This window comes from Convolutriloba macropyga, unplaced genomic scaffold (assembly GCF_964194025.1).
Source record: "Convolutriloba macropyga unplaced genomic scaffold, txConMacr16.3 SCAFFOLD_90, whole genome shotgun sequence".
Classification (NCBI taxonomy): Eukaryota; Metazoa; Xenacoelomorpha; order Acoela; family Convolutidae; genus Convolutriloba; species Convolutriloba macropyga.
Window position 1 is genome coordinate 48,581 of NW_027450859.1, and position 12,521 is coordinate 61,101.

The following is a 12,521-nucleotide window of genomic DNA, read 5'->3' on the forward strand; positions in this document are numbered from 1 at the left end:
CCTGTTTATCCCGTTTTTGAGGACGAAAAGTCAAAAGCGTCAGACGAAAAATTGGTCAAGCGAAAAATCGCATAAAAAAAGGACCGACAGGACTAATATAATTGCTACAAACTTCGTTTGAGAGCAATTAATAAGCATGATTGGGATTGAAAGAATAGATATTGAAAAAAAAAAGATTTTTGTACAAAAACATTTTTTAAGTCCGATTCATTTTGATGGCATTTCGTAGTTGAACAAACTTCTGTTTCTTAGAGAGAGGCTACAGGGGCTACTATCAAAACCAATAAGCATTAGAGAGAGGTAACTAATACTTATAGGAACGAAGTTCAAATAGCGGGCATCTAAAATTGGGCTTTATGGGTTTTTCCCGTTTCTATTTCTGACTTCAATTTTTATACTGACTCTGTTCATTTGAATTTTTTTGCTGGGCAACTGATGTTCAAAATCACTTTTAGCAGAATGAGAGAAGAGAGAAACTAGCCTAGAGAAGTCAAAAAGATTTCAAGCCAAATGTTTAAAAAGCGGCAAAATGAGGTAAAGCAAAACATTTTTTGTTCGACAAAAAAACATAGCAGGACAAGTCCTGACGTAATTCAAAAACTTTTCATTGACTAAACAGAACAACTAGACCTAGAATGGACTATGAGTGAAATCAAAAAACCATTTTTTAAAAAATCAGATAAAAAATAAGAAAAAAAGACAGAAAACCAATCTCAAAATGCCGCATGTAAACAAAAAAAAACCACTAGCGAGAAATGAAATTTTAATTCAAACAAGAAAACTAGGCCTAGAATTAGCTATAAATGGATTGGTAAAACCATTTAGAAAAAAAATCCGATCCAAAAAATCGAAAAAACAGTAAAAAAAAAAACAAAGTGAAATTGCCGCATGTGACCAAAAAACCACCGGCGAGAAAGCGAACTTTTGTTCAATCGCCGTTTTCTCACTCTACTTTAAAATTAGAGCCGCAAACCACTCGCTTTTTGGCTCCATTTCCTGTTTCGGAGTGACCAAAACCACTACTCCAATTTGACTTCGAAGATCATGAAAATGTGTGAACAGATCTTAAAAAAAATGAAAAACATAGCCGGAAGAATTCCGGAACCGTAGTGAAAATCGGAGTGAAAATCCAATTAAACGCCATCCAAACACTTATCCGACAAAACGTGCCTACACTTACATATGATTATCAAAAAACAGAACCATAAAACGAAAAACTAGAAACAGGAAAATCAAGTCTGTTAAAAAGGATAAAAAATCTGATTAAATTTTGTCATAAATTGAGATCCCATAACAAGTATTTCTGCCCGAATTACTTCACCAAAACAACTAGTACCTACTGAAACCACTTTTAAGATTTCTTTAAAAATACTTGAAGCCAAATCATGAAAAAATAAGCTCTTAAATTTTTTTTAAATATTACAAAAGCACAAAAATCCAAATAAAAAATCCCTTCAGCCAATAGGGCATCCAGATTCTCGCAGAACAATAGGCAAGTCATAATTGGCCTAGAAACTGGTCTAAAAAACGGGAAAAAATTCGAAAAACTGCAAAAAAAATAAAAATAGTTTCAATTTTCGCCATTTTTTGTCATATTTCTCAACAAAAAAATGCTTTCTATCCACAAAACTGTAACCAATTGTTATCTATTAAATGCACAAGTCTAAGGTGTCTTTTCAATACCCATTTGAGGCAGTAAAACAAAACAATCGTCAAAAATCGCAAGAATTAGCCGAAAAATCAGCAAAATACATGAAAAACCTCCGAATTAGCAAAAAACTCATATAATTTCCAGAAACCTTCAAACGACTGCCAAATTCACCCTAAAATTAAAACAATATCATAACAAAATTTCTTAACCAAAAAAATGGAAAAAAACTGCTTTAAAAAGCCGCACGTGAACAAAAAATTTCGCTCGCTTAGATTTTTTTTTCACACCTTAATTTCTCACTCTCTAGAAAACAGCGATATGAACAAAAACCAATCCATTTTCGCTCCGCTCATCACTTTTGTTCAGCACCGAAATCAGTCCAAATTTTTCCACGCGTTTCATTTCCCGCTTCAAAAATCACTCCAATAAAATTGGTTAAAAAAAAGGACTTCTCCAATACTCCTCTTCGAGTCGTAAAAAGACAGCGCCCCAATACAATTCAAATTCTTTGAATTGTAAAAATAGGAGCGCTATAATAGCCGGCTGAGAAGAGGAGGGCGGCTATTAAAAAATAATAGACAAATTGTCCCATGTGAAAACAAAAAACCAATAGCGAAAAAGCGCACACCCTTTCCTCAGTTTATTTTAAAATTAGAGAAGAAACTTCATGCCGCATGACCTCTCGCTTTTTGGCTCCACTTCCTGTTTCGGCGTGAAAAAATCCTACTCGTTTGACTATGACGACCAAAAATCATCACATGACTGAACAAATCACAAAAAAATACAACTCACTAGAATACATTAAAATTCTTTGAATTGTAAAACAATTTGTTGAATTGCAAAAAATAGGGCTGCTATAATAGCCGCCTAAGATGAGGACAGCTAAATCATAAAACTTTGTTAGATACATAATAGGGGAAGCTCTTAATTAACAAGGAGCATTTTCAAAAGAAATTTTTAAAGCAGTTCACCGCAATTTCACCTCCTACTTTTTCAAAACGTGGTCTAGAATAATTAATTGATTTATAATTGAGCATGCATTGAGCATGGTCATTTCATAAGTCGACGTCTAAATATGGGGAAATAATTTCTGTAGCTCAACTGGAATTCAATCAAGTGCTCAGTTACCTGTGTGATTAGCATATTGTCAACAATGATGGTCCACAGACCACTTCTGGAATCCATCATGCCCAAGTTCGCCTGAAATATATCAGTTCACATACTCAGAACTAGTAAACTTTTAAAGCGAAATTGTGCCGTTTTTGATCAATTCAGCTAAGGTAACTTTCATGTTTTCATACATGTGTGCTCGAAAGCAAGAACGTGAGAAAAATGTCAACGATTTTGCGTCAACTGTTGTTGTTGTAGCTGTCGCACAGAGCAGCAATTCACGGGTAATTTTGGCGGGATACAGGCGCTTGTTGCCGTTTTTAACTGGTACCCTAGATTGCATTTGTATCATAATAATAATAGGTATATTAGCAGTAGTAGTGTGTGGCTGCCTATCCACAACTTATTGTTGTGGCTAATTGTTGTGATTATAGTAAAATAAATTGAGCCTAGATCAGCAGCTTTGTTGGGTGTATGAACGGGAAACTCAGTAGTTCAACACTGTATGAAAGTCGAAGCTCTTGTTTTTTGCTAAAATTCTTGACTTTTGCTAGTGAATTTTGATAGTCTTTCGCTAATTTTGTTTAAGTAATATTCAGCCTTTCATTAAATCTTCATTATTTTCTTAACAAAGCATCGATTATAAGTTCTTGCGCTCTGCCCTTTCCATCTTCAAGCTCCTGAATGGAGCAGCAACCGAGCACGTTCTCGGACGTTTTAGCCTCTGGAACAGTTAAAAGGCAGACTAAAGTTACAAGCATCTTGAAAATGAAGATTATTCCGCCCTTCAAGAGAGAGCACTTAAAGAACGCAGAAACCTTTCAAAAAGCATCTAATGAAGCCCTGAGTAGCATTCTATCGGCCTTCGATCCAGTAAACCGCCAAAAGATTACTCTCAAAAACGTTCACTCCCATCAACCAAAAGCGACTTCACACAGTCAGAGTCATAGCGCCTATTGAAGCCGCCGAAAACAAGGACAGACTAAAAATAAACGGACTGAAAATAATGAACTGAACTAAGTTTCCGACGGCAGACGAATTCTGGCGTACGGACTATAACGGTTTCCCTAAACGTGTTATGCTGAGAATGAGTCACGTTCCGTATCTGCTTGACGACGATACTTTAATCGAGAATCTTGAATTACCTTCAGACGTCGAGCCTATCAAACCTATTACACGAGAAAGAGAAACTGCCAGAGGGCGATTTCTATACTGGCAAAGCATCAAGCTGTTAAATATACAGAACGAAGCAAACGAGAACGAATTACGTGAATGGTCATTCAAGTCCGCTGGCCGAGAAAGGCAGTTTGAATGGTTATATATATACCTTTCAACGCTCACACGCCAGCGCTGCATAGCTGTACTTTTTGTGAAGCGGAGAATAAGGTCATAATATAGCTTGGTGCAGACTGAATAAAGCGGTTAACCAAGAATGAACCAACGCGTAAAACCAAACGAAAACTCGCCAAGGCGAAAATTGAACCAACAAAGTACAACAGGTGAACAAACATCACCAAGCAGAGAATCGGACCAGTGCGAGCAGAGATCACCAAGCCGGGAATATGACCCGCGTGAAAATTACCCTCACAATGACTTCGATTACCTCACAATTGACGAAAGTGAAGTGATATTAGCAGTAGTAGTGTGTGGCTGCCTATCCACAACTTATTGTTGTGGCTAATTGTTGTGATTATAGTAAAATAAATTGAGCCTAGATCAGCAGCTTTGTTGGGTGTATGAACGGGAAACTCAGTAGTTCAACACTGTATGAAAGTCGAAGCTCTTGTTTTTTGCTAAAATTCTTGACTTTTGCTAGTGAATTTTGATAGTCTTTCGCTAATTTTGTTTAAGTAATATTCAGCCTTTCATTAAATCTTCATTATTTTCTTAACAAAGCATCGATTATAAGTTCTTGCGCTCTGCCCTTTCCATCTTCAAGCTCCTGAATGGAGCAGCAACCGAGCACGTTCTCGGAGGTTTTAGCCTCTGGAACAGTTAAAAGGCAGACTAAAGTTACAAGCATCTTGAAAATGAAGATTATTCCACCCTTCAAGAGAGAGCACTTAAAGAACGCAGAAACCTTTCAAAAAGCATCTAATGAAGCCCTGAGTAGCATTCTATCGGCCTTCGATCCAGTAAACCGCCAAAAGATTACTCTCAAAAACGTTCACTCCCATCAACCAAAAGCGACTTCACACAGTCAGAGTCATAGCGCCTATTGAAGCCGCCGAAAACAAGGACAGACTAAAAATAAACGGACTGAAAATAATGAACTGAACTATGTTTCCGACGGCAGACGAATTCTGGCGTACGGACTATAACGGTTTCCCTAAACGTGTTATGCTGAAAATGAGTCACGTTCCGTATTTGCTTGACGACGATACTTTAATCGAGAATCTTGAATTAGGTTCAGACGTCGAGCCTATCAAACCTATTACACGAGAAAGAGAAACTACCAGAGGGCGATTTCTATACTGGCAAAGCATCAAGCTGTTAACTATACAGATCGAAGCAAACGAGAACGAATTACGTGAATGGTCATTCAAGTCCGCTGGCCGAGAAAGGCAGTTTGAATGGTTATATATACCTTTCAACGCTCACACGCCAGCGCTGCATAGCTGTACTTTTTGTGAAGCGGAGAATAAGGTCATAAAATAGCTTGGTGCAGACTGAACAAAAGCAAAAGAGCGGTTAACCAAGAACGAACCAACGCGTAAAACCAAACGAAAACTCGCCAAGGCGAAAATTGAACCAACAAAGTACAACAGGTGAACAAACATCACCAAGCAGAAACTCGGACCAGTGCGAGCAGAGATCACCAAGCCGGGAATATGAGCCGCGTGAAAATTACCCTCACAATGACTTCGATCCCCTCACAATTGACGAAAGTGAAGTGATATTAGCAGTAGTAGTGTGTGGCTGCCTATCCACAACTTATTGTTGTGGCTAATTGTTGTGATTATAGTAAAATAAATTGAGCCTAGATCAGCAGCTTTGTTGGGTGTATGAACGGGAAACTCAGTAGTTCAACACTGTATGAAAGTCGAAGCTCTTGTTTTTTGCTAAAATTCTTGACTTTTGCTAGTGAATTTTGATAGTCTTTCGCTAATTTTGTTTAAGTAATATTCAGCCTTTCATTAAATCTTCATTATTTTCTTAACAAAGCATCGATTATAAGTTCTTGCGCTCTGCCCTTTCCATCTTCAAGCTCCTGAATGGAGCAGCAACCGAGCACGTTCTCGGACGTTTTAGCCTCTGGAACAGTTAAAAGGCAGACTAAAGTTACAAGCATCTTGAAAATGAAGATTATTCCACCCTTCAAGAGAGAGCACTTAAAGAACGCAGAAACCTTTCAAAAAGCATCTAATGAAGCCCTGAGTAGCATTCTATCGGCCTTCGATCCAGTAAACCGCCAAAAGATTACTCTCAAAAACGTTCACTCCCATCAACCAAAAGCGACTTCACACAGTCAGAGTCATAGCGCCTATTGAAGCCACCGAAAACAAGGACAGACTAAAAATAAACGGACTGAAAATAATGAACTGAACTATGTTTCCGACGGCAGACGAATTCTGGCGTACGGACTATAACGGTTTCCCTAAACGTGTTATGCTGAGAATGAGTCACGTTCCGTATCTGCTTGACGACGATACTTTAATCGAGAATCTTGAATTACCTTCAGACGTCGAGCCTATCAAACCTATTACACGAGAAAGAGAAACTGCCAGAGGGCGATTTCTATACTGGCAAAGCATCAAGCTGTTAAGCATACAGAACGAAACAAACGAGAACGAATTACGTGAATGGTCATTCAAGTCCGCTGGCCGAAAAAGGCAGTTTGAATGGTTATATATACCTTTCAACGCTCACACGCCAGCGCTGCATAGCTGTACTTTTTGTGAAGCGGAGAATAAGGTCATAATATAGCTTGGTGCAGACTGAACAAAAGCAAAAGAGCGGTTAACCAAGAACGAACCAACGCGTAAAACCAAACGAAAACTCGCCAAGGCGAAAATTGAACCAACAAAGTACAACAGGTGAACAAACATCACCAAGCAGAGAATCGGACCAGTGCGAGCAGAGATCACCAAGCCGGGAATATGACCCGCGTGAAAATTACCCTCACAATGACTTCGATCCCCTCACAATTGACGAAAGTGAAGTGATATTAGCAGTAGTAGTGTGTGGCTGCCTATCCACAACTTATTGTTGTGGCTAATTGTTGTGATTATAGTAAAATAAATCGAGCCTAGATCAGCAGCTTTGTTGGGTGTATGAACGGGAAACTCAGTAGTTCAACACTGTATGAAAGTCGAAGCTCTTGTTTTTTGCTAAAATTCTTGACTTTTGCTAGTGAATTTTGATAGTCTTTCGCTAATTTTGTTTAAGTAATATTCAGCCTTTCATTAAATCTTCATTATTTTCTTAACAAACCATCGATTATAAGTTCTTGCGCTCTGCCCTTTCCATCTTCAAGCTCCTGAATGGAGCAGAAACCGAGCACGTTCTCGGAGGTTTTAGCTTGTTGACGATGATTTAATCGAGAATCTTGAATTACCTTCAAACGTCGAGCCTATCAAACCAATTACACGAGAAAGAGAAACTGCTAGAGCGCGATTACTATACTGGCAAAGCATCAAGCTGCTGAATGTACAGAACGAAGCAAACGAGAACGAATTACGTGAATGGTCATTAAAGTCCACTGGCCGAGAAAGGCAGTTGAATGGTTATATACACCTTTCAACGCTCACACGCCAGCGCTGCATAGCTGTACTTTTTGTGAAGCGGAGAATAAACCGCACATAGGTCAAAATATAGCTTGGTGCAGACTGAACAAAACCAAAAGAGAGGTTAACCAAGAACCGAACCAACGCGTAAAACCAAGCGAACAAAACTCGCCAAGGCGAAAATTGAACCAACAAAGTACAACAGGTGAACAAACATCACCAAGCAGAGAATCGAACCAGCGCGAGCAGAGATCACCACACCGGGAATTGGACCCGCGTGAAAATTACCCTCACAATAAATTCGGTCCCCTCACAATTGACGAAAGTGAAGGTTTCAGCACTCCTGAATCGGAGTTCCGGAAGCAAGCGAGGACCGGGAGATTAGCGGCAAAAAGAGACAACAACCACATCTCAGCAATAGAGGCTCCTAGCAGATACGAGGTTCTGCGGAAACCTAGTAAACTGGACAATATAAATGAAAAAACTAAACAAACTGAGCAAGACCATCCATCAATTATATCAGATAAAATCTCCAAATTATGTTTATGTTGAAATATTGGCTATCTTTGTTCCCTTTAACTGTCAGGGCTTAGGATCCCACTTAAAAATGTTAGAGCTTTCCCATTTTAGGAACAAAACAAAAGAAAAAAAATGTGTAATTGCCCTGCAGGAAACAAAAATAGAAAGGCTAAGTTCAAATCACCAGGCGATCTTAACACGTTACAAAAATCAATTCATTATTGAACCATCGATAACGAAATTGGGTGGGCTCCTATTACTTGTAGCTTGTCACTGGAAAATAGATATAAATTTGGTTTACCAACAGTTTACCTTAACCCCTCCTTTCCAAGTACAGAGACTATCAAACCCCTTTCTCAAAATATTGAAGAATTTTCCAATGATTTTGCAGTATGGATAGGAGATTTCAACGCAATTAATCCAACCTAGGCTACAGCTCAAGTAAGGGCAGGGGACCGAAGGAAAAAAGAGATCAACAAATTAGTGATACTTTCAATTCATTAGGACGCTTTGATGTTTTTAAACATCACAAAAAAATCTAATAACACATCTTGACAAAAAGAACAAGAGAGAGTCTCGCATTGATTACATACTCAGCAACGAATGCAACTCAGTTGAAAGTCTCAAAACTATTAAAACATCTTTAATGATCATAACATACTGCAGCTAGACACATTAAATAAAAACCAAGAACCAAGTTACGTATAGAAGCGCTGGAAATTAGGATACAACCTCATAAATAATCCTAACAACTCGCTAGATATTTCTTAGTGTAATTGAGAAAAGTTTTAAGAGTTTTAACCAGAATGAATTGACGAACAAATATGATAACTGCAAAGCTAAGCTAAGAAATTGTCTAAGGTATCTCGACATTAAATACCAAAAAAAGCGAAGGGATTTGTTGACACAAAACTTTGAAAGTGATAACATCCGAACAGCCGAGGCTGAACATATGAAAGCAGCTGTTCACTCCATAATTTTTTTTTACTCAGATCTAAACTGCGGAGACTCAAAGGCTCTCAAAAAATCTTTTAACCGACTTCAACATTAATAAGAAAATATCCGCTATTCTAAACAACAACGGGGAAGTAACAGAGGATATTGACGAAATAATTAACCTATTCACTGATTACTATAGTAGTCTGTACAGGAAACAAGCTCAGATAACTGGAAAAGTAGAGATGCAAAACAAAATCATCCACCAGTTTTCTAAAACAAACAGTAAGCCAATCGGAAAAGCGAAAAAGCACTTCAATTCTGACGAATTTAGTGAACCAGAGGTTAGACATGCTATTGAAAAACTTAATAGCCATAGTGCGCCTGGATCTGACGGTTTTACGTCTGACTTATTTACGAGAAACATTGATTCCTTTGCTCCAAAACTCACTAAACTCTTTGACTCAATTGCTGAAAATGAGAAAGTGCCAAACTCGTTTTGCATCTCTATTATAAAGATGCTACCTAAACTAAATTCAGTGTGTACTGTTGATAACTTTAGACCAATAAGCTTGCTTAATATCGATCTTTAAATTCTATCACACGTTCTTGCGTCTAGAATCAAAAAATCATTAAACACTCTTATAAAGAAACACCAATTTGCTTACCTCCCAAAACGCAGCATCAATACAGTCATTCCACTAGCTCGGTTGGCTAAAGAAAAATTAGGCAGATCAAACTGCATGATCTCAAAAGATTTTAGTAAAGCCTTCAAAAGACTTGGGAATATTTTCTGGAATTATTGAATGAGATAGGCTGCCCCTATAACCTGACAAAAACGATTGACAGCCTGTACAGGGAATTCAAAGCATGCATTGAAGTTAATGACCATTTATCAAGTTTCATTCAAATTGAGAACGGTATCCAGCAAGGTTGTCCACTTTCTGCTCTCCTCTTCATTCTAGGCATAGAACAGCTGATTCAAGCTAAGCAATAAAAAAACTTTCTTATATTTGCTAAAGAACTAGGGTTGGATAGGCTTTCAATCACGAAAGACTGCTGTAGTATAGATTATTGAAACAAGAACATCGACATTACAAATCTCTCGCAATCAAAGCTTTACCAAACTTTAACCAACCACTCATAAGTTAATGGTCGAATTGAAGAAAGAGTGCACGCTTTTTGTGATACATTAGATCAAGAGTTTTCGAACACATTGATGCCCTTCGTCAAAAACATTTGGAAAATAAAAACATTGACACCGCTAGATAAAAACGTCCTCTATCTGCTATTTTTGAAAAGTTACTAGGAAAACCAAAAAAATGTTGAAAAATATTACAACACACCCAATACGAAAAAGATTTTGAAACTTTTAAACACCTTTTCTTTTCTTCGAATGTTCAACAGATGAAACAATTAGATTAAAGTTATCCATGACTAATATAACCGAGCTGATTAAAAATAGGAATAAGTTAGGACTAAAATACATAGTTGCCAAATTGATTTTGTCCTGGGTTGAAGAGGAGAGAACCTATATGACTAAACTGTACTTTATAGTAAATATTGATTAATTATTTATAAACTTTGTACTGTTTCTGTTAATATGGTTAAGGTGTAATTAATTTTTGAAGCCTATTCACAACTTGCTTGTGGTGCGTCAACCTTTCTGCATCTACGCCGTGATGAGTGACATGCGGCGCCCGGGTTAGGGGGACCAGGAGGGGCATCGTCAGCATCAGGTCATAATCATCGTCAACTCATTGACGCCTCTACGCGGCAGAACTACGAGTGGGCAACCGCTCCCAGGATCCATACACACGACACAGATTTTGCGTCAACTCATTTAACAGGTGGACAGTTCTACTAGTTTTCTAGTTCATGTTTACTGTAGACTCCTCAATGAAAGCCACAGATCGAAAAAAGTTTCTTGTTTTCCACTTTTTCTGCGATATTTCTACCGCCAAATACGGATCTATTCTGTTTCCCCCCCCCCAGTGTTTTTTATGACCCCAGTTACAAATTATATGTTTTTATGTAGCACGTTACAATGTAAGAAAATAGCACATGCGCCTGGGGGATAATAAAAATTTATACTCACTAAGCTGGTGGGGGGGGGGACAGAATAGATCCCCAAATACAAGTAAGAAACTGCGAAAAATTGGACATCATAGTTGAGGCTCACGATAAAATATTTGGCTTTTTTCCGTTTGTGCTCCCCCCCCCCCACCAGCTTAGTGGGTGCATATTATTTGCACCCCCCAGACGCACGTGCCATGTTTTTATACTGTGACTTACTATGTAATGGCACGTGCTTTTTATCTGGTTGCGCATAAGGTACTGGGGGGGGGGGGCACAAACGGAAAAGATCCAAATGTTTTTCTACTCATAATAACAGAAAGATGTTCAAATCGAAAACCGTTTAAATTTTAGGTTCGAAAAGGTCTCACTACTTTCCGAATTCGAGCCACTTGGGATGCTGTAAACAGTCTTTAAGATCCGATAGACCAACAACTCTGGATCGAATATCAACAAACGTTGAAATTACGTATGGAATCGGTTTAAAATAATGACTAACTGCAGTTGACAGCCTGGATGCCAGTGTCATTTCTAAATTTCCCTTCAGCCCAGCGAGCGCAGGCACCAAAATGAACAGTTCAGTTATGGACTGGAACACAGACCAGTTTTGCACTTTGTCCAGAAGACATCCAGCAGCAACTGTTCCCAGACCCGCTATCACAAAGGGTATTACAATTTGGATAAATATACGCCAGACTGCCTCCTCCGTTCCTCCTTCGAATATGTTTTTGACTCTATTTGAACCAATAAAACTCCCTTTCACGATTTAGAACTACCGATTGACGCATTTATTTTATGTACTAAACTTCGTTTCTCCCGCAAAGGTCAAAGCCAGAGTTCAAAAATTACTGTGGTGATCAGTGACTAACAAAAATGAAAACAGCTGTAAATTCTATATCGGAACATAACCGTTTAATAATAAAGAAAATGATCTCAAACGAAAGCCAGCGGTGATTTGAGCAGGCTTCGCAAGAGGCAAGCAATAAATTCACTGAAGGGATTAAAATCAATATTTTTACTTTTACATTTAGAAGTAAACTGCCGCCTATTGAGTTCAGCAGCTCAAAATTCATAATAAGCGAAACATAAATGATGCAGCAATCATTAATTGAAGTGTGGAAAAAGTCAGTCAAAAATAAAAATTGATTAAAATAAAAAATGACCCGGCCGAAAATTGCATAAACAGACCAAGCGGACCTAAATAATTGCTATAAACTTTGTTTGAGAGCAAATAATCAATATTGCGTACAGAAGCAGACTCAAAGTTTCTCACGAAAACGACACAAAGTTTCTATATTTCCAACAACAGAACATATGAAGAACATTGTGAATTTGAAGTATGTTTTGCAAAATCTTCAAATTCACAAAAACTGACAGACCACTCAGGAGAAAAAACACGAGTCCTCGCATAAATACTGTTCTTGCTTTCAAGGAAATATGGCACACTAATAATTTAAGTTAAGTACTGGAATTACTCAATTATGCGTCTCTCAAACAAAAAT

General features: G+C 38.0%; 1 protein-coding gene across 1 annotated transcript in view; it reads right to left on the reverse strand.

Annotated features, from left to right (window-relative positions):
* Positions 1 to 11,659, reverse strand: part of LOC142356223 (solute carrier family 41 member 1-like) — a 26,844-nt gene extending 15,185 nt beyond the window's left edge. Inside the window, exons 1-2 of the mRNA XM_075408177.1 lie at positions 11,519 to 11,659; positions 2,780 to 2,851 (exon numbers count right to left, since the gene is read on the reverse strand). Coding sequence (XP_075264292.1) covers positions 2,780 to 2,851; positions 11,519 to 11,548 — 102 coding nt within the window. The 5' untranslated portion in view covers positions 11,549 to 11,659. The remainder of the gene's footprint in view (positions 1 to 2,779; positions 2,852 to 11,518) is intronic.
* Positions 11,660 to 12,521: the final 862 nt, after the last annotated feature.